Source organism: Telopea speciosissima, chromosome 3 (assembly GCF_018873765.1).
Source record: "Telopea speciosissima isolate NSW1024214 ecotype Mountain lineage chromosome 3, Tspe_v1, whole genome shotgun sequence".
NCBI classification, from domain to species: Eukaryota; Viridiplantae; Streptophyta; class Magnoliopsida; order Proteales; family Proteaceae; genus Telopea; species Telopea speciosissima.
In genome coordinates this window covers 51,557,090-51,583,461 of record NC_057918.1, presented here as the reverse complement: position 1 = coordinate 51,583,461, position 26,372 = coordinate 51,557,090, and the positions used below count along the sequence as shown (strand labels likewise).

General features: G+C 40.1%; 1 protein-coding gene across 1 annotated transcript; it reads left to right on the top strand.

Annotated features, from left to right (window-relative positions):
- The first annotated feature begins 212 nt into the window (after positions 1 to 212).
- Positions 213 to 25,930, top strand: LOC122655895 (ankyrin repeat-containing protein At5g02620-like). Its single transcript, XM_043850274.1, has 4 exons — positions 213 to 871; positions 19,001 to 19,410; positions 24,687 to 25,605; positions 25,640 to 25,930. The coding sequence occupies exons 1-3, from the start codon at positions 487 to 489 to the stop codon at positions 25,551 to 25,553; spliced, it is 1,662 nt and encodes a 553-aa protein (XP_043706209.1). The 5' UTR covers positions 213 to 486; the 3' UTR covers positions 25,554 to 25,605; positions 25,640 to 25,930.
- Positions 25,931 to 26,372: the final 442 nt, after the last annotated feature.

Below are 26,372 nucleotides of genomic sequence, written 5' to 3'. Positions count from 1 at the left end.
ATTGAAGAAACTGAATTGCTGTGTTTCTAGATTGAAAATCGAGTCGGGTTCTTTCGATTGTTATGGTTTTCTCAATCTCAGCTTCTGGGTATCATGAGCATGTTTTGGGCTTTAAATCTGGCCAGGTATTAGACTAAATTCCATTAATTCTCTTTTTCATTACTGACAGATTCTCACAGAGAGATTCACTGAGTCACTGAGAGAGAGAGAGATTTTGGGTCAGTATTAGTAGACTGGGTTTCTTATATATGATTTTGTGAATGAAATTGTTGGTTTTTGGGGTCTTTTCAATAGGTGGATGATCTAATTTTTCAGTTGGCAGCTCCAAAGAAACAGGGGTTTGATATTTTGATGTGATGATTTTTGGGTTTGGTTGAAAACACAAATTTCTCGGAGTATTGAAACCCAAGTTCTCTGGATTAAGATCATCAGCAGAGCAAGAAAGGAGAATTCGTAACTGAGTCTTCTGAGTGACTGTGGGTAGCCATGGAGAAACAGAAGAGCTTCCGTGGGGCCATGGAGAAGCAGAAGAGCTTACGGATATCAATGGAGAAGCAGCAAAGCTTTCGTGACAGGAGGAAGAGCAGAGAATCTCCAGGAAAAAGGGGCGACTCGGAGTTCCATCTGGCTGCTCGAACTGGGAACTTACATATGGTCAAGGAAATTCTTCAGGAGTGTAAAAATAGCAGCTTGGATGATTTGCTATCAAGGCAAAATCTGGATGGGGAGACAGCCTTGTATACCTCATCCGAGAACGGCCATGTCCTAGTTGTTAAGGAACTATTGAAGCATTTAGACCTTGAAACGGCTTCTCTCCCAGCCAAGAATGGTTATGATGCATTCCATGTTGCAGCCAAGCAGGGTCATATTGGTATGGTTCCTTCTTTTCATCCCTTATCTTCAACAATCTCTCCTCCGTGCAATCTCTAATTCAGTTTACTACTTATACACTGCATTATTATGCTATAAATTATGGATTGGCTAGCAGTTTCTGCGTAAGTCTACTTATTTGTATGGATTGGCTAGCAGATCAGATCATGGTGGGAAAAAAGAGGAAAAAAGAGAGAAGGGAGATAAACAAGGAAAGAACAATCGACTTTTAGGACCGTGGAATGGTGGATATACACAACACACACCACATGCACACACGGTCGTAAAAGTCGGTTTTATCTTTTGGGATTGGTGTGTGGTTTGTGTCAGTTTTATCTTTTGGGATTGGTGTGTGGTTTGTGTGATTACACTTCATCAAAAAAAAAGGAAAGAAATCGAGTGGGGCAGAGAGAACACACAACTCATTTTTCTAAAGCAAACAACTTTATGCCATAATTCCAAATCGTGGGTTAGGTCTAGCCTCTTACATGTTTTTATAAAACATAAAAAGACATAAAATAGATGTCTAATTAATCTAAGCTTCTTAACTTAAACATTTATTCTTCTAGTCACTTATTTTATTTTCTTAGTTTCCTATTTGCTGGAGAACTTTACAGTTGCAGGTTTCTTCAAAGACTCGAATCTCACAGCAAAGGAGGACTCACGGAGCAACCACTTGGGGTTTGAATCCCCTAAGATAGGGAAGCTTAGGCCTAAAGCCTTAGGAAGAAAGGCTTGTGAGGGAAGAGATCGCACAAGAAGAAGAGGGGGGGGGGAGGAATCACACAAACCAGGCCACACAGGCAGACCACACAAACCCAAACTTCACTTCATTCTATCAATCTGCCCAACGAATTGGGTTACAAGCATATATATAAAAAGAAATTAAGAGTTTCCTAATTGAAGTCTAAAATAGCAATAGAATTAAAATCTATCTCCTAATTACTTCCTAAAATTTAGACTAACAAAAATAGAAATTCAATAAAACTCAAATTGGAAATTGCCCTACATGTGTAATAGCTACCCCAAAATAAAAGATTACATATCTTTCCTAAGTAAAATAAAATCTTAAATATCCTACTGAACCAGAACAAGATTGGGACTCGGTTCATCTTGATCTGGATTCTCAAACGGGTTTGGGTTGATCCATGGGAGTGCACTTGCATCAATCGGAGGGTTATTTTTCGATCTGATGAGAGATTAGAATTAGGACTGAATGCTTGGATGATTACTGATCACCCCAAGCTCTTTATTTATATTATTGCAAATAGAGGATCGAATTATAATTAAGCAATGTGGGACTAAAACCCACATAATAGAAACATGAATAAAACAGTAAAAAGTCCAGAATACCCCCCACGGTATTTTGGCCCATATAATCCAACACTCCCCCTCAAGTTGGAGCATATATGTCGTGCATGCCCAACTTGACTAAGATAGAAAGAAACACTTTGCCACATAGCCCCTTGGTGAACACATCGGCTAACTGATTAGCAGACTTCACAAAGGGAATATAGATGAGTCCGGCTTCGAGCTTCTCCTTGATGAAATGTCGGTCAACCTCAACATGCTTAGTACGATCATGCTGAACAGGGTTATGAGCAATGCTAATGGCTGCTTTATTATCACAATAAAGCATCATGGGAAGATGGATAACAATACCAATATCCTACAACAATCCTCTAAGTCACAAAAGTTCACAGATTCCTTGTGCCATTGCACGGAACTCTGCTTCAGCATTGGGCCTTGCCACAACATTCTGCTTCTTGCTACGCCACATGACAAGGTTTCCACCCACAAAAGAACAATAGCCAGAAATTGATTTTCTGTCAGTAGAGCTAGCCTAATCGGCATCAGTATAAGCTTCAACCTTCAGATGACCATTGGGAGATAGAAGAATTCCTTTTCCTGGAGCAGACTTCAAATATCGCAAAATACGAAGGACTGCCTCCACGTGAGAGGAATAAGGATCATGCATAAACTAACTCACCAAACTGATAGCAATGGCTATATCAGGTTGTGTGTGAGAGAGATAGATTAGTTTGCCCACTAATCGCTGATAAGTCGACAGGTTCACCCTCTTTCTCCCTAAGTCTTGTAGAGGCTTCCATAGGAGTATCTGAAGGATGACAACCTAGCAACCCAGTCTCAGACAATAGATCTAGGATATATTTCCGTTGAGAAAGAAAAATGTCCTTTGAAGATCGAACAATTTTTATCCTTAGAAAATATTTTAGAGTCCCCAGATCCTTTACTTCAAACTCACGGCCGAGGAAGTGCTTCAATTTCTTGATAGCATCACCATCATTACTAGTGACCACAATATCATCCACATAGACTATGAGAATAGTTACTTTGTCACCAACTCATCTGATGAACAAAGTGTGATCAACATTGCTTTGCTTGTATCCTGCTGAAATTATAGCCTTGTGAAACCTACCAAACCAGGCTCTAGGTTACTGCTTCAAACTATAAAGAGCATGCTTCAATGTACAGACCTTGCCCCTGGTCCTGTCATCAGAGAAACCTGGTGGAACATCCATGTATACCTCTTCCTCAAGCTCCCCATGGAGGAAAGCATTCTTTACATCCAATTGCTGAAGATCCCACCCAAGATTTGCAACACAAGATAATAACACCCTTACAATGTTGAGTTTCGCCACTGGTGCAAAGGTCTCCCGATAGTCAACTCCATAAGTTTGAATGAACCCCTTTGCAACTAGTCGTGCCTTATAACGATCCACTGTCCCATCTGCCTTCTGTTTAACCATAAAGACCCATTTACATCCAACTGGTTTTTTCCCTGGAGGAAGAGCCACAAGATCCCACGTATAATTTTTGTGTAGTGCTCTCATTTCTTCCAACATTGCTGCCTTCCACTTTCCATCTGTAGATGCTTCATGCCAATTTTTAGGCATGGAAACAGAAGAAAGAGAAGATACAAATGCACGAAAAGAAGGAGAAAGAGAACTATAATAGAACGAGATATGGGATGCAAAGTGCAAGTCCTAGTACCTTTGCGATGAGCAATAGGTAGGTCGGAGGAAGATGGCGTACCAGGATAGGAAGAATCTGGATCTTGAGCTGGCAACTGGATGGGTATCGGTGCTACAGTGGATTGAAGCTGCCCCCCTTTTGGTGCTTCCCTTTTTATAGGTGATCATATTGAAGTTGTCAATCTTTCCCATGTTCTCTGGATAGGAGTCAGCTTCCCCTGAATAGGAACATCAGCAACACTCTTTCCCATGGTCTCCCCCTGTAAAGGACTCCCTTCGGATGAGGGGGGAACAACCAGAGGAGGCTGGGCAGCAGCCAAGGGAGATTGGGCAGCAGTCAAAGGAGGGGCTGGACAGTAGCTGTAGGTGGCTGGACAGCAGCCGTAGGTGTTAGAAAAGGAGGAACCTCAAGAGGAGGAACCTGAAAAGATAGCACATCTTCACTAGAATTCTCCCCCTGAAGAGATGGTGAAGAATAATAGGAAACAGTCTCATGAAAAATAACATCCATATGACCAAAGTACGGCGGGAAGGGGGGTGGTAGCAATTGTAACCCTTCTGGGTTGGAGAATAACCCAAGAAAATACAACGTAACCCCCTAGGTTCAAGTTTGCCTGGAGATTTTGTATCTCTAGCATAACACACACAACCAAATACCTTGGGAGTAACAACAAAGGAGGAATTCCCCAGTAAAACTTCAGCTGGACTACGGGAATAAAAAACCCAGGAAGGTAGCCTATTGATGAGATAGGCAGCAGTGAGGAGAGCATCTCTGCAATACTAAGATGGAACATGTCTAGCAAACATCAAAGCCCTGGCTACCTCTAACAAGTGGCGGTTTTTCCTTTCTGCCACACCATTCTGTGCAAGGGTATCAACATAACTGGTCTGGTGAATAATACCATGGTCAGCTAGATAGTTTTGAAATTGAGATTCTTTATGCTCGGTTCCATAATCACTTCTCAATATTTTGAGAGTAGCCTGGAATTGAGTTTGGACCATTTTATGAAAATGCCGGAAACACTCAAAAACCTGATTTTTTGGGTGTAAAAGATACACCCATGTGTGCCTAGAGTGACAGTCAATATAAGAATCAAACCATCGGTGACCAGAAAGAGATGTTTTACGACTAGGACCCCAAACATCAGAATGCACCAATTGAAAACAAGAACTCCTTTTATTTGATAAAGAATAAGTTGATCGTGTCTGTTTGGCCAGAACATAAGCCTCACGAAAAAAGTCATCCTTAGTACATGGGGTGACCAAACTAGGAAATAAATGTGCTAAAATTCCTGATGGAGGGTGCCCTAATCTAGACTGCCATTGGTAAAGTTCAGAAGAGACCAAGGAGTTCTGAGGTAGCGGAGAAGGTAAAGGTAGTTGAGAGGGACGACCGGGTACAATCCACAATGTACTTTACCCAATCCAATCGTCTTCCCATATCCCAAATCCTAAAAAAAAAGTTAATTTGCAATTAAGATCACGAGTAATACTACTAATAGAGAGAAGGTTAGTAGTAAAATTAGGAATATGTAAAACAGAGGACAAAGGAAGAGAAGAAGTATAATTGATGATTCCTTTTCCAGATATGGAGGAAAGGGAACCATTAACTACTTTGACTTTGTCTTTCCCAGAAGTGGGAGAATAACGATGGAATAGGCTAGAGGAACCGGTCATGTGATTTGTAGCTCCAGAATCTATGATCCAATGATGGGAAGCTACAACACAGTGACCACCAAATGGAATACCTGACCGGGCAAAGTGTGAACCTGAAGGAGCAGCGGAGTTGGCAGTATCAGTAGATGTAGTAGAGGCAGCAGCAGTGGAAGTCCTTAGCACACGTAGGAATGCCTATAGATCATCCTGGGATAGACCAATATCAATAGCAGGGGCAGTAGTAACAGTCTCAGTGTGATGAGCCTTGTTCTTTGGCTTTGTCTTTGTCTTGGCAGCCCTTTTTGCTTCGAAGTCAGCTGGTTTCCCATGAAATTTCCAGCACTTCTATTTGGTGTGGTAGGGTTTGTGACAGTGCTCACAAACAACAGTCCTTGTAGTAGAATCACTAAGAGAAGTAGTGCCAACAGGTGCAAGAGTAGCCGGGGCAGCAACATTGAGGGCTGATCTGTCAGTAATAGGTGGGTGCAGCATAGCTGCCCTACGGTTTTCCTCAGAGGACACTAAGGCATAGGATTGTTCAAGTGTGGGAAAAGGCTTATGGCCCAATACTTGAACACGAATCTGGTCATACTCCACATTTAAACCAGCCAATAAATCATACACCCTGATCTTGTCCACATGCTTCTTATATGAAGCAATGTCATCAACTGTAGTAGGGTGGAAATCAGAGAAGTGGTCCAATTGTTGCCACAGACTGCGTAGAGTAGCATAGTATTTGGAAACTGAAAATTCTCCCTGAGTAGTGTGGAGGACCGTCTGCCTGAGTTCATATACTTGGGCATCATTGCCAAGTTGCCCTTTCCTTGCAAGCAGCCCAAATCTGAGAGACTATATCAAGGAGAAGAAAATTATGTTGCAGATCTGAAGTCATAGAACCAATCAGGTAGGACATGAGAACACCATTGTTGGTAAGCCATCTTTCTTGAGCATGACCAGTCTCAGTTGGCATAACAGTGGTGCCATTAGTGTGACCAGTAAGGCCTCGGCCAGCAATGGCAAAGGAAGCAGACCAAGACCAAAGCAAGTAATTAGAACCATCCAGTTTGATTGGATTAGTAGGCAAGGTATGAAATTCTGATTTGCCCTGGCTATCACCAACAAAAATTGCAGTATAATTAGTTGAGTCACCCATGATCACATAGAAGTTGGTGTGATGAGAAACCCAAGAATCGCTTCTAGGTAAGGGCTGAAATTTGGTGGAGAATCCTCTTTTAATATAGGGAGAGATGTCTCAAAAAACCAGCAGCATCTTACAGAGAAATCCTTGAGATCGACTTTTTTAGGATTTTTAAAAAAAACCCTGATTTTGGTGAAATCGATGGAGGGCCGATTGCTGACAAAAAAACACCCGATAGAGCTGAAACTTGGATCGAGTATGCTTCTAATAGGACTGAAGTACTCCTCCAATAACCAGCCCCAATGGAAACCTGAAACTCCTAGATCGATATTTGTCAGGGTTTTGGAGAAAACCCTGATTTGATGAAAAGAAATCGATCTAGGTCTTCAATCTTGTTGGAGATAGGAACTGAGCCAAAGAAATAAATACTGCCGCAGTTCTTGAGTTTTCAATGAGGTAGATTGGTCCCTTGGCAAGAAGTGAAAGCAATCCAAAAAAAACTGAAGAAGCAAATATCGCAGGCAGCAAGAGCTTGTCCCTATCGATCAAAAAACTGTATCATAGGATGAGGTAAAAGGGGGGCAGCAACTGGATCTATCGATCACCTCATCAGTGCTGCCCTAGTGGGAGAATGATGGAGAGAGAAGATCAAAACAGAAGAGGGGGGTTGGAAGAAGAGATCAAGATTGAAAGGGAGGAGGGGGGGAAATCGAGAATGGAAGGAAATTCCCTAATTCAAACCTGTTCTGATACCATGATGAGAGATTAGAATTAGGAGTGAATGCTTGGATGATTAATGATCACCCCAAGCTCTTTATTTATATTATTGAAAATAGAGGACAGAATTATAAGTAATGTGGGACTAAAACCCACATAATAGAAACATGAATAAACTGTAAAAAGTCCAGAATACCCCCCACGGTATTCTGACCCATATAATCCAACACGATCAAACCCCTTAACCAATTCAGTGCACAATAAGATTTTGTCACTAATACTTCGGCCAGAAATGAAGGCAGTTTGAGAATCACTAACTAGGCTATCAATAGCTTGCTTCAGTCTATTGGCAAGAACTTTAGCAATGAATTTGTAAATCAGAGTGCAGAGAGGAGAGATATAGGTCTAAAATCTAGAATGGAATCCGGACCTTGAACCTTGGGGATGAGGCAGATGAAAGTTTGATTGACTAGCTTGATTTGGATAGGGTCAATGAAGAGGCTCTGGATGGCTTTGATGAGGTCATCTTTTAAGATGTCCCAAGAAGAGAGGAAGAATTCAACAATAAAGCCATCAGGGCCAGGACCTATTCAGCCTACCAGACTTGATAGCCATTGTGATCTCCCCAATGGAGGGGGGCTCCAATTGAGGTTTGCTGCTCATCAGAGAGGAATTTGTTTAGAGTTTTATCAAGAAGCAGGGCCCTAACTTGGAGATAAGCATAATTGGTTATTACATTCTTCACATTGTTGTTGAGATTCTTCGATATTCGCTTCAATTGTTCGCAAGTTCTCTTACACCAGTTGAAGTTATTGACGGATAGCAAACAAAAGTGTAGGTTCCATTGTACCTACAGCCAGGTTTGGCTCTGATATCAAGTTGACGTAGATCAATGATGGAGGATCTGCTTGTGGTGGGAAAGAAGAGAATAAGGCGAGAAGTGGGAGAAGCAAGGAAAGAGAAATCACAGGAGAGAGAGAAGGAGAGAGAGCATACACCTTGTTTTAAAAAACAAAACAACTCTATTCTATAATTCCAAATTGTGGGTGAGGTCTAGCCTCTTACATGTATTTATAAAACAGAAAACATAAAATCAAAGAAAAGTCTAACCTAAGCTTCCTACTTGACTCAAACAATTAAGTAATAACAAAAATAACCTCTTAACAGATAAAGAACCCCTTCCATACATGGACTCTTTAGAAGTATTCTAAGCTAACTCAAAATTAACCTCATCTTCTCCAAATTAAGTCCCACAAATAGGGTAAACTTTATCTAACAAGATAACTTCCTAACTAAAAGCTAATGGCCCCTGATCCAGTTACGGGGCTGGTCTAATCTGACCCAAGAAGTATCAGCTCCAAACCTGGGCGTCGGTTCAACCGGTTTATATAAGAGTGTTCTGTTTAGGATTTTTATTTTTCAATTGTTCTTTAATGGTACAGTTGTTGTTAGAAAGTAGAGATTGAGTCCAATTTTATTTCAGTTTTGAGTCCAAGATAGAGTCAAAGTCTGTTTTAGATTTTGATTAGGATTATGGGTTTTTTGAGTCATTAAATACTCTTGTAACCATTGTATTATTGAGATTGGAGAATGGAATGAATGCTGCTGTGTTTATGTCATAGTTGTCAAGGTGTCCAGGCGCCTCGGTCGAATTGGGCGCCTAGTGGTGCCGCCTTGCTTTTGGACCCTCTCCAATGCCTTGGGTCGCCTAGACGGCGTGACAACTATGGTTTACGTGGCCCTACTCTTTTTTCCTTCCTCTGTTCAGATTCTCAGGTTATTCTCTCTCTCTTAATCCTCGCTTCTATTTTCCCTAACTGTTCTTTATTCTCTTCTTATTTCTGTGTTTTAATTTCCCATTACTAGTTCCCTGTTATTGGTTGGCAATATTCTGTTTTGATTTGGGTTTGAGTTCAGCAAGAGTGAACTTGATCTCTCTTGTTTAGTATCCTTTCAACCTGAAAATTTGTGCTTTAGTTCTTCTATGAACGGCTTGTCTTGTGCAATCTGATTCTAGGAGGTTGATTGTAGTGTGAATCAAACCAGAGTCCATACCTGTAACTAAAATCTCCGCCGGGCCTGTTTCCAGAAACTTTTAACTTTAGATTTATATATTTTTCTGGATTATTGTTGAGTGGATTCAAGGTCCATGTGGGTTAGGAAGCTTCTCCTAAAATCCTAGCCTGTTTAGAACCTATTTGAGAGAGTTTATCTCAACTGTTAGAGGGATCTCTCTCCACTGACTTTTCCTGTTTAATAGGAAGGAAAAAGAAGACAAAAACCATTATTTGCTGTTAACCCCCTGTCCTATTGTTTTACCCAACAACCTGCTTTCAATTTCTTTCTGATTTTTACCACCTCATTGAGATTCCAAGTTTACCCTTCCATTTGAAATATAATTACCCTCATGTCCTAATTCTGTTTCAAAATCAAAGGGGTCCGAAATTGTTACTTGAATTTACAGAATTGCCACTGATCTTTTTTATTTAAAAGTTATCACTTTGGTTGGCCCAAGCGACCCTAGTCAGTGTTATTGAACCCGGGATCACATCAGCCACTACTAATACTAACTCCCTAATTAAAATGGTCATTTTGGGTCCCAATTTGGGCCTTATAATTGGAGCCCCATTATAAATGAAACATTGAAAACAAAAGCCCAGAATAAACTTTATTTAACAAGATAACTTTCTAACTAATAGCTAATGGCCCCACTACTAATACTAACTACCTAATTGAAATGCTAATTTGAAGCACCCCCTTTGGACCCAAAATTTAATCCTATTTGCCCTAAGATAAAGTGGTGGAGCTTAGAAGGAGACTTCTTGAATTCATTTACCGATTAACTGGGCAAACAAGGAAAGTGGGACTTTTAAGGCGACACTAATACGATGTGGAACAAGATGGTGGCTTGTATTAAGAAAGTTGCTAAGGAGGTTCTTGGGGAATCAAAAGGTACACACCATGCCCCTAGGGAGACTTGGTGGTGGGATGAAGAGGTACAAGAAGCCATAAAGACTAAGAAAGGTAGTTTCAAGAGATGGCAAAGAACTATAGAGCGTGGGAATCTTAAAAGGTATATTTTTGCTAGAAATGAAGCTAAGAAGATTGTGGGGAAAGCAAGGGCGAGGAATTATGGGGATCTATATAACAATTTGAACACAAAGGAAGGGGAAAAAGCTATCTATAAGATAGCTAAAGTAAGGGGAAAAAAAAAGTAGAGATTTCGACCATGTTAGAAGTATTAAATCTGAAGATGGTATTTCTAAAGCCTACTAAATGGAGACTTCTTGAGTAATAGTCCCCTTGAGGGCTGCATTACCCACCAAGACACCACATGTCATAGATACATATGCAAAATTAGGATGTCTTACGTAAAAGAAGCTTTAAGAAAGATGAAAGTAGGCAAGGCACCAGGCCCAGAAGGAGTCCCAATAGAAGTGTGGAAGAGCCTAGGGTTATGTGGTTTAACCTGGCTAACTTGGCTAACCAAGCAAGGTTCGAAAACTCGGGTCTCGGTGCCAACTCGGACCCTTGAAAAACCGAGTCGAGTTGAGATCTCGGCGAGATCTCGCCGAGTTGCACTTTTTTTTTCCCGACTCGAAGCCTCATCTCGGTGGGTTTTAGACCTAGTTTGGGTCTGAAACTTGGTATTCAACCTATTTTAGGCCATTTAAACACAATGGCACTATCAGATTTTGCAAAAACTAAGTCCAAATAAGAGTTTCGATTAGTAGGAAAGCGGAGATGGACACTTACTTATGCTAGAAACCAGGATGGACATAGGACAAACACACTTATTTATGCCTAATATCATTTAAGTAAATGATATTGCATTTACTTAAGATATTATTCATAAATAAGCAAATACCCCCCTATTTGAATCCAATAAAAATAGTTAAAAATCAAATTCCAAAAGGAAAAAATCAACCCCCAGGTTTAAGAACAAAAACTGGATTTTCGTGCGTAGGTGCAATTTTCAAACTTTCTACTAATTGGATTTTGACATTAGATGCGCATCGAAATAAGTTTGATGTAATAACTCTTTCAATATAAATCAAATTTTAGCAATCTTGGACTTGTTGGAAAGCTTTGTTTTGAAAATTTTCCAACAAGTCCAAGATTGCTAAAATCTGATTTATATTGAAAGAGTTATGTACCGGTCAAACTTAATTCGGTGTGCGCGAAGGCTGTCAAAATCGCTCTGAATGAAAATAATTTTTTAGACATCAAAACAAATGAATATTTTACCGCACTTTTGGTTTTTAGCAATGTTTTACCATAATAAGATTTATGGAATTTTTAGATTTGAGAAAAACCCCAGCATTAGAAAGTTGAAAATTGCACCTACCACCGAAAATCCAGTTTTTGTTCTTGAACTGGGGGTTGACTTTTTTTCCTTTTGAAATTTGATTTTTTAACTATTTTTATTGGATTCAAATGGGGGGTATTTTCTTATTTATGAATAATATCTTAAGTAAATGAAATACAAATGATATTAGGCATAAATAAGTGTCTGTCTTGTCTGTCTTGGTTCCTGGCATAGATTCCTGGCATAGATAGGTGTCTGTATACCAAGAATTTCCATCAAGATCTCGAGATCTGGCACTCATGTAAAGGACCTAGATGGGCATTTTCCTATGTCAAACCGAGATCTCGGAAATCTTGGAGAGATCTCGCCGAGAAAATGCACTTTTAGAATGCGTATGTGATCTCGACTCGAGATTTTGAAAAACCGAGAAACTCGGCGAGATCTCGCCTGCGAGTTCTCGAACCTTGTAACCAAGTTGTTTAACAAGATACTAAGCCCAAAGAAATGCTAGATGAATGGAGGAGAACCAGTGTGGTTTCAATTTACATATAAAGGGGATATTCAAGACTACAATAACTATAGAGGCATAATACTTATGAGTCATACGATGAAGGTATGGGAGAAGGCTATTGAAGCCCACCTGAGAAAGGAAACTACTATATCAGAGAACTAATTTGGCTTTTTGCTAGGAAGAGCCACAATGGAAGCTATATACTTAGGAGACTCATGGAAAGGTTTAGAGAGAGCTATGTAAATACATGGACATAATTAAAGATATGTATGATGGTGTGGTGACTAGCGTAAGCACTATGGGGGACCAAGGTAGTGACTGATGAATCCTTAGCTTTTTTACCCTTCCATCTAGTTTCTTATATACAATCTATGTTAATTCTTCTTTTCCTCATTACATCTATTAATTCCAATCTAGATTAATTCTTCTTGTATATTCCATGATGCTAATCTAATCCTACGCTTTTGGACTAGCTTCTTCATCTGTACTCATCCATGATGTGAGAATCCTTGCCAGCTTCTCACCGTTGTTTCGAGTTTATGTACTAGGGGTACTTTAGTACATGTCTGTGTCATATGTCACTAGAGTTGTATTTTTAACTTTTATTTCTGTTTCTCTTTTACCTTCCTAGGGAGGTCCTTGTAATTTCCTAAGAATGGTTTAATGAAGTAAATGAATGTTAGGAGAAGCTACTCCTAACATTCCACGATTCTCTCCAACTCTCTTCTTCTTCCTCTCTTCTTCTTTCTTCTTCTTCTCCTTCATGCTGTAAACCCTTCCTTCATTACTAGGATCAATCGTCTATAAATCTTAACTTGGTATCAGAGCTTCAAGGTCCTCTGGTTTGAGAGTCGGCTAGGGTCAGCCTTGTTTCTTTTACCTCTCTTTGGAACCCTTCTTCCCTTTAGGATTCCACTAGGGGCTGTACAATGTGAAGCAATACATCTCTTTAGAGTTCCATTCTTTGATTCAATATAGAATGGAGGGACTGCAGATACTGATGAAGAAGAGTTGAAGCTCCAGCAGCTGCACCGTTGTTACCGCCAGCTTCTGCATTTTTTTCCGTTTCTCCCTCATCTCTCAACCTTTTGGGATGAGGTTTGGTGCATTTGGATCGTCTAGGGGTGTCCTTTCAACCCCTCCCAACAGTTGGTTGAAGAGAGAAGCAGCTCGAGGAGTGCTGCTCCAAAGATTGCTGCCCAGGTGCTGCCCAGTTTTTTCCGCCAGTTGTTTTCTCTTCTCTGTTCAATTCTGCCTGTTGGCAGCTTGGTTTGCTTTGGGGCTGGGACCTTTTGAGTCGCCTTGAGGTCCTCTTCAAGGCTCCTAAGGTCTCGGTTGGTACATGAAGCAGGTTTAAGAGCTTTACTCTCATCCACGATACTGCCAGCAGGGTATTTTCTCTTCCTTTTTTTTTTTTTTCTGTTGAAGACCTTGTTGAGGCTGTGCTATCTTGTGTGGTTCTTAACTACTGTGAGTGGCAGATTTGATTAGTGTTATGGCCTTGGATGATATGTGCTGCTGTTATTTGGTTTGTGGAAGCATTTAGTTTGTGTTTTTTTTTTTTTCATCAAGTGTATGCTCTTGGCTTGCCTGTTGCTTGCTGTTCTCCTTGTTGTGGTTGGGTTGAGGTGTCTCCCCATTTATACAAGGCTTTATTTTGCATTCTCCTGAGTAGTTTGGCAGTATGTTTACGGTGTCTGATTCTGAGGTCAGTGGACCAATTCCGGCCAGTGGTGTCCCAACTATGGCTCCCTTTGACAATCCCAACACCCAAATATCTGTTGTGAAATTGGACAATACCAACTACTTGGATTGGTCCCGTTCTCTGAAGTTGTCCCTACGCAGTAGGGGGAAGTTGGGATACATTACTGGGTCTATCAAGGCTCCTGCTACAACTGATGCAGGCTATGTCAAGTGGGAGACTGAGAACTCCACTGTTATAACATGGCTGATATTCTCCATGAAACCTGAGATAGGTAGAAGGTTTATGAGTAAGGAGACTGCGACAGATATCTGGGACAGTGCCTCCAAGATTTATGATAGAGTTGGTGATGCAACTAAAGTGTATCAAATCCTTCAAAAAATCATCCATATGAAACAGGGTGATAGGAGCATATCTGATTACTACAACACTGTTATCATCTTGTGGGAGGAGTATGATCACTATAACAATATCCACCTGTCCAATTCTGAGGATGAGGCAATGGTCTATGGGAACAGTGAAAAGGAAAGAGTCCTTATTTTGCTGGGTGGTCTTAGCCCAGAATATGAGCCTCTTCTCTTGCAAATCCTAGGGAGATCTCCCTTTCCATCTCTGGATGACGTGTGCAACTACTTATAGAATGAGGAAACTAGGAGAACAACTATGGATATTACACCATCAACAGAGAGATCTGCTCTTGTTTCTAGTTCCCACAGAGACTGGAAAAGTGGGGGAAGAGGCCAAGGGCCAACTCGTGGAGATCACCGTGAGAGGTTCAAATGTGATCACTGTGGCAAGCTTGGACACACCAAGGATAGGTATTGGGATCTTCATGGGCAGCCCCCTGGTATGCGTGGTGGTTCCTTTAGCGCCCGTGGAGGCAAGCAAGGGGGAGCTAGGGCTCACTCTGTGACATCTGAGTCTGAGACATCTAGACCCTAGCCTGCCCCTGATTCCCTTTCACAGGATGACATTGCCACCCTCCGCCGGCTGATGTCTTACCTTGGAGGGTCAGCTACTAGTTTTACCTCTGGAGGGTCAGCTACTTCTGCCTCAGCTCTGCAGGTCTCGTCTTCTCCTTCTATTGCACCCACCTGGATTATTGACTCTGGAGCCTTTGATCACATGACTGGTATGTCATAGTATTATGATTCCTACTCCATTTGCTCTGGCCGGGACAAGGTAAGGGTTGTTGATGGTTCCCTCTCTTCTGTCTCTGGTAAGGGTAATGTGCGAATTACTCCCTCTATTTCCCTTGAGTCTGTCCTTCATGTTCCTGATTTTGCTACTAGCCTATTATCAGTGAGTCACCTAACCAAATCCTTAAATTGTTGTGTCACTTTCTTTCCTTCCTATTGTGTTTTTCAGGATTTGGAGACAAAGAGGGTTATTGGCAGTGGGACTGAAAAAGGAGGACTCTACCTTCTTGAACCATAGTTACCTGCTCAATTAATTGCTGCAGCTTATGTTTGTGGTCGGAGTGACCATAGTACTTTGGAGTCTGTAATGTTTTGGCATCAACGTTTGGGTGATCCCTCTTTTGTTGTTATGAGGAGACAGTTACCCCATTTGTTTACTTCTTTTCCTTCCTCTTATGTTTTTCAGTGTGAATCTTATGTTTTTGCTAAACATTGTTGCACATCTTATCCTTATCGTGGTAATAGATCTACTGTACCTTTTTCTCTTGTTCATACTGATGTTTGGGGGCCTTCTCCTACTACTTCTTTATTTGGATTTTGTTATTTCGTTTCATTTGTGGATGACTATTCTAGGTCTACTTGGATTGTTTTGTTGAAACAAAAGAGTGATGTTTGTGATGCTTTTAAGGATTTCTATCAATTTATCCATACTCAGTTTGGTACTCAAATCCAAAGTGTTAGGTTTGATAAGGGGGGTGAGTACATGTATGGGGGGTTCCAACAGTTCTTTACTGATAGTGGCATCATCCAGCAACTGGCTTGTGTTGACAACCCCAGCAAAATGGGGTGGCTGAGCGAAAAAACCGCCATTTGCTGGAAATCACCAGGGGTCTTCTCTTTGGCATGCATGTGCCTAAGACTCTTTGGTCTGATGCACTTCTTACCGCTGCCTTTCTTATTAACCAGATGCCAACTCCACTTCTTGGCTCCAAATCCCCCTAGCTCTTCTTTCTCCTCAATCCTCAGTTTTCTCCTTGCCTTCAAAAGTCTTTAGTTGTGTTTGTTATGTTCATGTCAACAAATCAGCCCTCACCAAGCTCTCAAGTGTATCTTCTTGGGCTACTCTGATTCAACCAAAGGGTATAAGTGCTACCATCCTCCTTCCCGAAGGCGACTTCTCTCCAAAGATGTCACCTTCTTTGAGTCTATTCCTTACTTTTCTTCCCCTCACCATCCTGTTCAGGGGGAGAGTACTAGCAGTGAACAGGATGCTGATGTCATTCCTTTTCTATCTCCCTTGCCTACCTCCACTTTCCCATTCCTATTTGATATTGGAAAGTACAAAGAAGTGGATGTTGTTGATGATGTTGATGCTGATGGTGTTGTTGATATTGATACTAGTAGTGGTGGTGATGCTAGCAGAAAAAAAAAGAATACAAGTGAATAAGATTTAAGGAAGATGTTGTATTCACAAGAGGTGAATGCTTGTTGAAGGGAAAAGGAAAGCAACCATGGTATAAGCAACCCTGCCGAAACCCCTCTTTGGATCCACATCCTCAGTCTCATCCTCCTCAGTCAGGTAATTCTTCTCCTGAATTAGATCTTCCCTTTGCTATGAGAAAGGGGAAGAGAACCTGTACTAACCCCATAGCCCAGTTTGTTTCCTATGACTCTATTTCTCCTACAGCCCTTGAGTCTTCCATTCCCAAAAATGTCACAGAGGCTTTATCCGATCCAAAATGGATGCAAGCAATGTCTGAGGAAATGGTGGCTCTGGAGAAGAACAATACTTGGACACTAGTTGATCTTCCCCGGGGGAGAACTCCAATTGGATGCAGATGGGTTTATACAATCAAGTATAGATTCGATGGTACAGTGGAAAGATACCAAGCTAGGTTGGTTGCAAAAGGGTATAGTCAAGTATATGGCATTGACTACCAGGAGACTTTTGCCCCTGTAGCCAAGCATAACTCAATCAGGGTTCTTCTTTTAGTGGCTGCCAATAAAGATTGGCCAATGTACCAATTAGATGTGAAGATGCATTTCTTCATGGAGATTTAGCAGAAGAAGTGTACATGCAGCCTCCACCTGGTTTTCAGTGTCCCTCAGCTGAAAGGAAAGTATCTCTTGAAGAAAGCTCTCTATGGCCTTAAGTAGACTCCTAAGGTCTGGTTTGAGAGATTTAGACAAGCCATCCTGAAGAATGGGTATTATCAGAGTCAAGCTGACCACACCTTGTTTATCAAGAGAGGTAATGGTATAGTTACAGCTCTCATTGTCTATGTTGATGACATTGTTGTAACTGGGAATGATGTTGCGGAGATAAACAGCTTGAAGTCTTATCTGGCTAGACAGTTTGAGATCAAAAACCTTGGACTCTTGAAATACTTCTTGGGTATTGAAGTATCTAGATCAAGGAAAGGAATCAACATTTGCTAAAGGAAATTTGTCTTGGATCTTTTGAAAGAGACAGGCATGATAGGGTGCAGACCAGCAACTTCTCCCATTGATCCGAATTATAAGCTTGGTGATGAATGTGGTTCTTCTCTTATAGATACAAGCAAGTACCAAAGATTAGTTGGGAAACTAATCTCTCTCCTTGACTCGATCAGACATCTCTTATGCAGTTGGAGTGGTGAGTTAGTTCATGCATGCTCCCAGGTGTGGACATCTAGATGCGGTGTATCGCATTATTAGATACTTGAAATCCTGTCAAGGAAAAGGCCTTCTATTTGGTAGGCATGACCATTTGCAGATTGAAGGCTACACAGATGCTGATTGGGCTGGTTCAGTCTTTGACAGGAGATCTACTTCTAGGTATTGTACTTTTGTGGGTGGTAATCTAGTTACCTGGAGGAGCAAGAAACAACCAGTTGTAGCTAGATCCAGCGCAGAGGCTGAGTTTAGGGCCATGGCTCCTGGAGTGTGTGAGCTTATATGGCTAAAAAGGCTTCTTCAAGACTTGAATTTTGAAACTGAAGGGCCAATGAGACTTTATTGCGACAACAAAGCTGCTATAAGCATTGCCCATAATCCCCGGTTCAGCATGATCGAACCAAACATATTAAGGTTGATCGACACTTCATCAAAGAGAAGCTGGATTCTGGGTGCATTTGTACTCCCTTTATGAATACAGGTGATCAAGTAGCAGATATCTTCACCAAGGGTCTCATTCCTGGTCTATTTAACACCTTATTGTCCAAGCTGGGAATGTATGGCATTTATTCTCCAGCTTGAGGGGGAGTGTTACAGTTTATGTACTAGGGGTACTTTAGTACATGTCTATGTCATATGTCACTAGAGTTGTATTTTTAACTTTTATTTCTGTTTCTCTTTTACCTCCGTAGGGAGGTCCTTGTAATTTCCTAAGAATGGTTTAATGAAGTAAATGGATGTTAGGAGAAGCTACTCCTAACATTCCACGATTCTCTCCAACTATCTTCTGCTTCCTCTCTTCTTCTTTCTTCTTCTTCTCCTTCATACTGTAAACCCTTCCTTCATTACTAGGATCAATCATCTATAAATCTTAACTCATCCGAGCACCGAAGCAGTGCATCGCTTACACGGAACACCCTAGCTAACCCTTGCTCTCTTTCCACTACACCTGGGTCATAGTGCAGCACGTCGCTTCCAGGGAACGCCCTAGTAGAAGGTTGAAAATTTATACCTCTAGAATCAATGCAAAAGGGTTTGGCTAAAGTTTTTACAATGTTGGCTGCTGACCTGAGGCACCAACACTCCTCCTTCATCCGGGCTTGGGAGCAGCATAAGACACAGACGAAGTTACTTGTCTTCTCATTAAAATTAATGAAACTTAGTTAACCTTTCCACTCGGTGTGCTGCACTCTCTTGTATGCTAGTTGTAAATAGTACCAACCTGTTCCATTGGCAATTATTTCCATGCTTTATCAGAAATTTTAAAGTGAATCTTTATTTATGTCTTATTTTTAATGATTTTGTAGAGGTGTTGAAGGAGCTTTTGAATGCATTCCCCCCCTTGGCCATGACCACTGATTCATCCAACAGTACAGCTTTACACACAGCTGCTACTCAAGGCCATATTGATGTTGTCAATCTCCTTTTGGAGACTGATTCAAATCTTGCTAAGATAGCCCGAAACAATGGTAAAACAGCCCTCCACTCTGCGGCTAGGATGGGACATTTGGAAGTTGTGAAATCCCTAATATGCAAGGATCCAAGTACTGGTTTTAGGATTGATAAGAAGGCCCAAACTGCATTGCACATGGCAGTGAAGGGAACTAAGGTAGACATTGTGCTCGAATTGCTTAAACCTGATCCTTCAGTCATTATGTTGGAAGATAACAAGGGGAACACAGCATTGCATATTGCAACAAGGAAGGGCCGCATTCAGGTGGGACAAGCTACTTTAACTTCCATTTGGTTACTTAATTATTGGAAAGGAATTTTTGCTCTTTTTTATATTTTACTTTTATTGTGGCTCTGATTTGAAAGCTTCTTTAGCTGGATTCCATACTCTATTCATGATCTCCTGCTCATACATCCATATGGATATTTAACTGGTCGGCCATTTGTTGGAGAGCCATAGGATGCTGATTGTTATTCAGAAAATCAGATTTGGTTTGCCAACTCATCCAAAAAGTAAACAGAAGATTGTAATTATTTCAAGATACAGTGGGTACTCTTCAGGTTTTGATTAGTGTCTTATCTGTTCTCTTGTTTTTGCAGATGTAGGGCACAATTAGGAATTTAGATAATTAATTTTTGTACTAGTTATTCATAGTTTGAAGGAAATTTTGTAGTGGCATGTTAATGAAGGATGGAAAACTACTAGTTTGAGGTCTTTTCTGATTTCCTTTGTAAGCCTGTGTGGTTAATTAAAAAAATCCTGTTTTAGGAACTATCATATTAGGAGTCTATTCCCATGTATAGGATAGTTGTTGATTTTGTTATTTCTCAGTTGGGAACTCTTTGAATAGTGAAGATGTTAGTCTTCCTTTCAAACCTACCTCTCAATAGCTGCTGAGTGTGTACTTAGTTGTATCTTTGCAGAAAATTTTATCTGTGCTGCAACCTTTGTTCGGTTGTGTTCTGTGGAGATTATATTTTTCTGCTTTTCTATCTGTGGAATTTTTTGCAGAGGTGCAGAAAATTTTGTCTGTGCTGCAACCTTTGATCTGTGGAGAAAACATTTTTCTGCTTTTCTATCAGTGTTGCAGTGTTGCAGCCAAGAAACCTGAAGGAATCTAGGCATTTTTTAGATGTTATTAACCATACCCTACTTTCAATAGGATGAAATCCCTAGTTGCAGATTTCGTCTTTGGTTATTCTTCCAAGGCTTATTTCTAGGTGGATAGCTCTTCTCCATTAAGTTTGATAGTTGTATAATATCAATGAGCCTTTTCTTTTATCCCCTTTCTTCTGTTTCTGCGGTACAGCTGGTTTGGTTTCTCTGTTTGATGGCCCAATATTTTCTGTTTTGATCTAATTTTGTGGATTAATTTCTATGTGAATCTAGAACATTTTGCTGAAATTTCGGGACAAGAGGGAATAAATTAACAGATTTTCTGACACTGAGTGTTTGTAATGGTGCCTGGCTTTTTGGTGATGATTGAAATTATAATGAGTTTCTTGGACATCACCACAGCCTTTTTGTTGGTCCTGGATCAATTGGTATCAGTATGGAGATTTTTCTGTCAATGCAACCAGAAGATTATATGGCAACAAAGTTCTAGCTCATTTCAAGGTCTCTGTAAAGAACTTTAGATATGCTAAAATAAACTTGCTACGATCCTCTTGGAAGGTTCAGTAACCAGACATGATCTGTGCTGAATTTGACGCTAAATAATTTATGGAAGCTCATGTTGAGTGTGAGTCGGGGAAAATTTGAGCAAATTATGAATCATTATTTGTAGGGTGCCAAATTATGAATCAGTTGGGAGAGAGGGATAAAGGAAAGGCTCCACTGGTAGGAAACAGTTCAATTCTCCGCCACCTGATTCATTGAGAATCACTCTATAGCTTCTCTGATGGAAAAGCTGCTTCAATTCCCTACATGTGCTACAACAGAAACCACAGCATCTATTGTATTCCAAGATGGAATTATGTGATCAACCAGAGCTACTGGAGTTCAATGATATTTGTTTGAGATTTGAGTAGGCTTCACTAATCGGTGATGTTTTCCTACTAATAGCTGCCCAATGAGAAGAGTATACAGATGGTCACCATAAACTGAGGGGTTTTGCTAGTATTTTTCTGTCTGACTTCATTCTGGGTTCCGTAATAATACTTCAATTGGTATGAAAGAACTATTATTTGCTTCATTCCTCTCAGTTATCAGCATGAGTCACTGTAAAGTGTTTAGAATTTTAATAAAGTAAAAAAGCACTGTAGAAGAAGATGCTTGAGAATTTCACAAACTTATTGAGAATTCAAATTGAGGGATCTGATTAGGAATTGATAATTCACATTGTTAATGGGCTTGGGACTAGACTTAGGGTAGGAGCTTATGATTGAAGATCTGCATCCTGTCGACAGTGTACATGCAATTGCCAGAGGTTAAAGAAAACCTCTACTGTAGGTGGGGGCATACAAGTGCCTGAGGCAATTGATGAGCATATAAACTTGCTTGTGGACTAAATCTGGACCTAGATTGGTAACCAGGGATCAGACATGTTTCATCTGTTGGTAATTGTTGGGGTGTCATCCAAAAAACCTTGCTACTAGGCCATAGGCTAAGCACAATTTGTTTTTGCAGTTGGGATGCATTCAAAGACTTGGTGTGATATATGATAATCATAGTTAGCTGCATGGTCAGTCCCAGAGGCGGTTGTGCACTAGGGAACTTGATTCCTCGATGAGTAGTTGAAGTGTCAATGCTGCCTGAATAGACTCCAAATGGTATGGTATTCAGGGGGCTTAAATAGAACTACAAAGAGGAGTTTCAATTTCAGATTTGGAAATGGTTTTTATGATTATCAGGCATCTTATTTGATTACAAGTTTCAAGATTTCGGTTTTGATTGGGATTTTGACTCTGGTTGAAACTGAAAGATACCACAGATATAGCAATAAGTATGACACTGAAATGGCTGAAATGACAGCGAAATATGATCTAATTTGGTGGAAAAAACTGAAACATTGGAGACCCTCAATTTACATGCCATTTTGTTCCGACAAGTGTCGAAATCAAACTATGCCATCAAACTTTCAACATTTCGGTCGAAATTTCGAATTTTAACATGGAAGCTCATGATCTACTTTTAGGTAGGCCTAGCTGCCTTGGTTAGTTAGGTCATTACAGATGTAGTAGTAGAAGTGAAAATTTTTGTCAGGAAGCATGACCAGGATTACTCATTGCTTTCTTGACCTCTTTTGTAAATTCTAAGGTGATGGGAAAAGTGGGTTCATCGTGAGGGCTACTGTTTGATGTGTACAGAAGAGTGCACATTGTAGTTCGTGGTTGAAATCTCTCCCACTCGGTGAATGATGCAGATACTGGTTCAGAAAATCAAATTGGGTGGTGAACTCATCAAAGAAGTGGGAAGAAGGGGGCAAACTCCTCCTAAACAGGAATTCCTATAAACATGGTTTATTATTTTGACATTGCTACTATTAAATCATTTGGATTTTGGAAATTTCACCATAATATTTGAATTCTGAAAAAAATTGTGAAAATGCATAACAGTTCAATGATTGCTATTAGGGATTTAAAAAAATTTGATGGTTACACACTTAGAAGTTAGAACCCAAGAAGCAACCCAAAAAATAAAAATACTGGATTACAAATAGGAAATGAATAAGGAGTCCATGCTGTCTTGAGATCATTATCTTTCTTTATGTAAATTGTAGTATTGGTTCCCTCATAGTTAAAATACTTGGTCTAGAATAGCATCCTCTAATGTCAACCCAGTCATTGGTCCACATATTTGGTGGCCATTTAGTTATTAATGTGTTTATGCCATTGTTGTTGTTGTTGTTGTTATTAAATGTTATTGATTTAATAACGTTATGTTAAATTTTTTTTTTGATAGGTAATTTTGAAATTTCATTAAAGACAAGAACATATACAATCTTTGATAAATACAATTATTTGCATAATTTTGAACAAGATTTGTCAAATCTGATGAGAAAGCACTAGGAAAAATAACCAATTCCTCATCTCCAGAAGAGAGAGAGAAGCAATATAGTCTGCTGGCTGGTTCACCTCACTCCCAACATGCTGAAATGTCCCAGAAACAAACATAGAACTCAAATGAGAAGTAGCACTCGTCAGGTATATGACCCCCAAAGGGCAATGATTCTTGCTTGTTAATTCATAGGAAACCAAGGTTAAAAAAACAACTAGATATTCTAAGGAACTGCCATTTGGATTGGCTGATCGATATGCAGATTTACAGGCCACATCTACATACATTGTCATAGGATTTTCATAACGTGCATAGGACCCATCAATTGTTATGAATACCAGCAGTATGTCAGGAAGTATGGAGACTGGTATTGTAACATGATAATCCAGACAATATTTTGATTCGGCTTGATAAGAAGAAGAAGATTATTCGAATCAAATTTGGTCTACTTACTTATTTCTTGTCTTGGATAGATGTTTTTGTAGTTCAGGAAATGTGTAGGCATACACATATTTAACATTCCTTATTTATTCCCGTAAGGTCAGCAGAAAATGTATTAAAAAAAGGAGACGAATAGTATTAGAGGATTAACATCATGGATATCCAGACAAGACAAAAGTACAAAAACTCCCACTATTATAGGCTTCTCATCTTCGGCATCATCATCAGAAAGATAACCTTCCATAGGAAAACACAAAATTGCTCAAAACAAAATCAGGATTTTCAAAAGAATCCCACATGACCTCATGTCTCACAAAATCAGGATGGTGGTCCATTAGAAAAGAAGATGAGGATTTTGCCTTCGTAGCTAGGAGATCAGTGACAACATTAGCTTGGCAATAATTGTGAGAAATCTTCCATTGCCGCCTTAGCTAGGAGATCAGAGACTACATTAGCTTGGTGATAATTATGAGAAATCTTCCAAGTGATGGACCTCATGTAAGGTTGGAAAGCAGACAGACCATCTAGCCAATAAGAACCATGGAACTTTGAAGGCCTAATTGCCATTGCAAGAGCAGCCGAATCAGTCTGAATCCAAAGTCTCTAGATAGCCTTATTTTTGGCCAGTTCCATGCATGAATGTTGAAAGTTTTCATTTTTTTTAAATACTAAATCTCACAAAATATCCATTATTTTTTACCCTGTGAAAGCAATCCTGTAAGCATACCTGTGAAACTTCCAAGACTTCCAGCGATTATCCGTAATCAAATTTTGGTCCTTGAATTCATTCAATGCAAGTAGATTTCTTCCATTGTTACACGGCTTAGGTCATAGTATGGATCTAATGAACTTATGCGAGAAATGGTGTAGCCATTGAAAGGGAGCAAATTCTTAAAGCAGAACCTGAGGATGGACTTGAGATTCTGGAATTGAATTATTGACTTATAACTTATTAGCTTTCTGTATTAGTGATTGTCTTCACTGAAGTGGAGGATTTCCCGATGGAGTTCTTGTTATTTACAATAGCTCTGTCTGGACTTTCTCAGATTTTGCAACTCCTATGTGAATACATTCTGTACTAAAATCTGCGTATTTTGCAGATAATATGCTGTTTATTATCAGTTGAGGGTATCAATGTCAGTGGAATCAACAAGGCTGGAGAAAGCCCCCTAGATATTGCAGAGAAATGTGACAATATGGACATTGCCTCAGTTCTAAAAGAAGCAGGGGCTATCAGAGCAAAGGACCATGTAAACCCTCCAAATCCAGCAAAACAATTGAAGCAGACTGTTAGTGACATAAAACACGATGTACATTCCCAACTCCAACAGACCCGTCAGACTAGGGCTCAGGTTCAGAAGATTCAAAAAAATCTGAAGAAGATTCACTCAAGCGGCCTTAATAATGCAATAAACTCTGCTACTGTTGTTGCCATTCTAATTGCAACGGTTGCTTTTGCAGCCATCTTCAATATTCCTGGACAGTATCTTCAGACGGAGGAAAGTGGCCTCTCTCTTGGGCAAGCAAATATTGCAAATAAGGCAGCATTCCTTATCTTCTTTGTTTGTGATGCCATGGCCTTGTTCATCTCCTTGGCTGTTGTTGTGGTCCAGACTTCTGTAGTTGTAATTGAGCAGAAAGCAAAGCAGCAGCTCATGTTTGTGATTAACAAGATCATGTGGCTGGCTTGCCTCTTCATATCAGCAGCCTTCATTTCTCTCTCATTTATCGTTGTGGGTCAGCATGCACAGTGGCTCGCTGTGTACACCACATTGGTTGGTGGTGTGATAATGCTGACTACTGTTGGTTCCATGTGCTACTGTGTTGTCATTAACAGGATTGAGGAATCAAACATGAGGAATATAAGGAGAGCATCAGGAAGCAGGTCACGCTCATTATCTATGTCTGCTATGGTTTCTGAGTCTGAGCTGCTGAACAACGAGCATAAAAGGATGTATGCAGTTTAGTAGCGGGGTTGTTTGGAGGTACGTGTCTTTCCTTATGAGGATCATTTTAGCTATGATTCTTACAGCAATATCTTGCAAATCTATTACCTATGGTTCAAAATTGTTGCTGCTTCAGCTCTAGAAATTATGGTTCAGCCAGTTAACTTGACCAAATACGTGAAGAACATTTCACGTGTACTCACTGCTTCTGCAGCTCCAGGAAATTACAATGAGTGTTGTATGCTCTTCTTGCTTATGCATTGTAAAATTACAAGAATTGGGACAACAGTTGTGTTCCCATTCATTTCCCTGCTCATTTTCTACTTTACTAGTATAAAAGAAGCCAGCTCCAAGTCAGAAGCACTTGATCAACTGCACTAAGTTTCAGTGACATAACTAGATCAGATTTGTCAGGTACATAAGTTGGACGAGAGTATCTCAACTCCAACCGAAGAGGATGTTATATCGATGGCAACTCAATAGGGAATGAATTGGCAATGCAGAATAAAATGACCACTTTAAAAACCAACCTAATGGATGAAATCAAAGGGTGCAAATGAATCACAAGACAAATGATAGTAAGGGGGAGGCATCCACTATCAAGGGTTACTCTCACCATTGGCTCACTATTGGACTTTCCACTATTTTAAGATCAATTTTCAATGGTAGTGATCAAACCCTCATAATTACTTTTCTCGGGTAGTAGTCAATTTTACAAATCATCAATTGTGATTAACAACTTGCTATTACACTGAAGAGAAAACAATTCAAGCCTGCAAAGGCAAATTTGCAAGATCAAGTGCAAGTAAAATAATTCATAAAACCTTTGAAACCCATGAC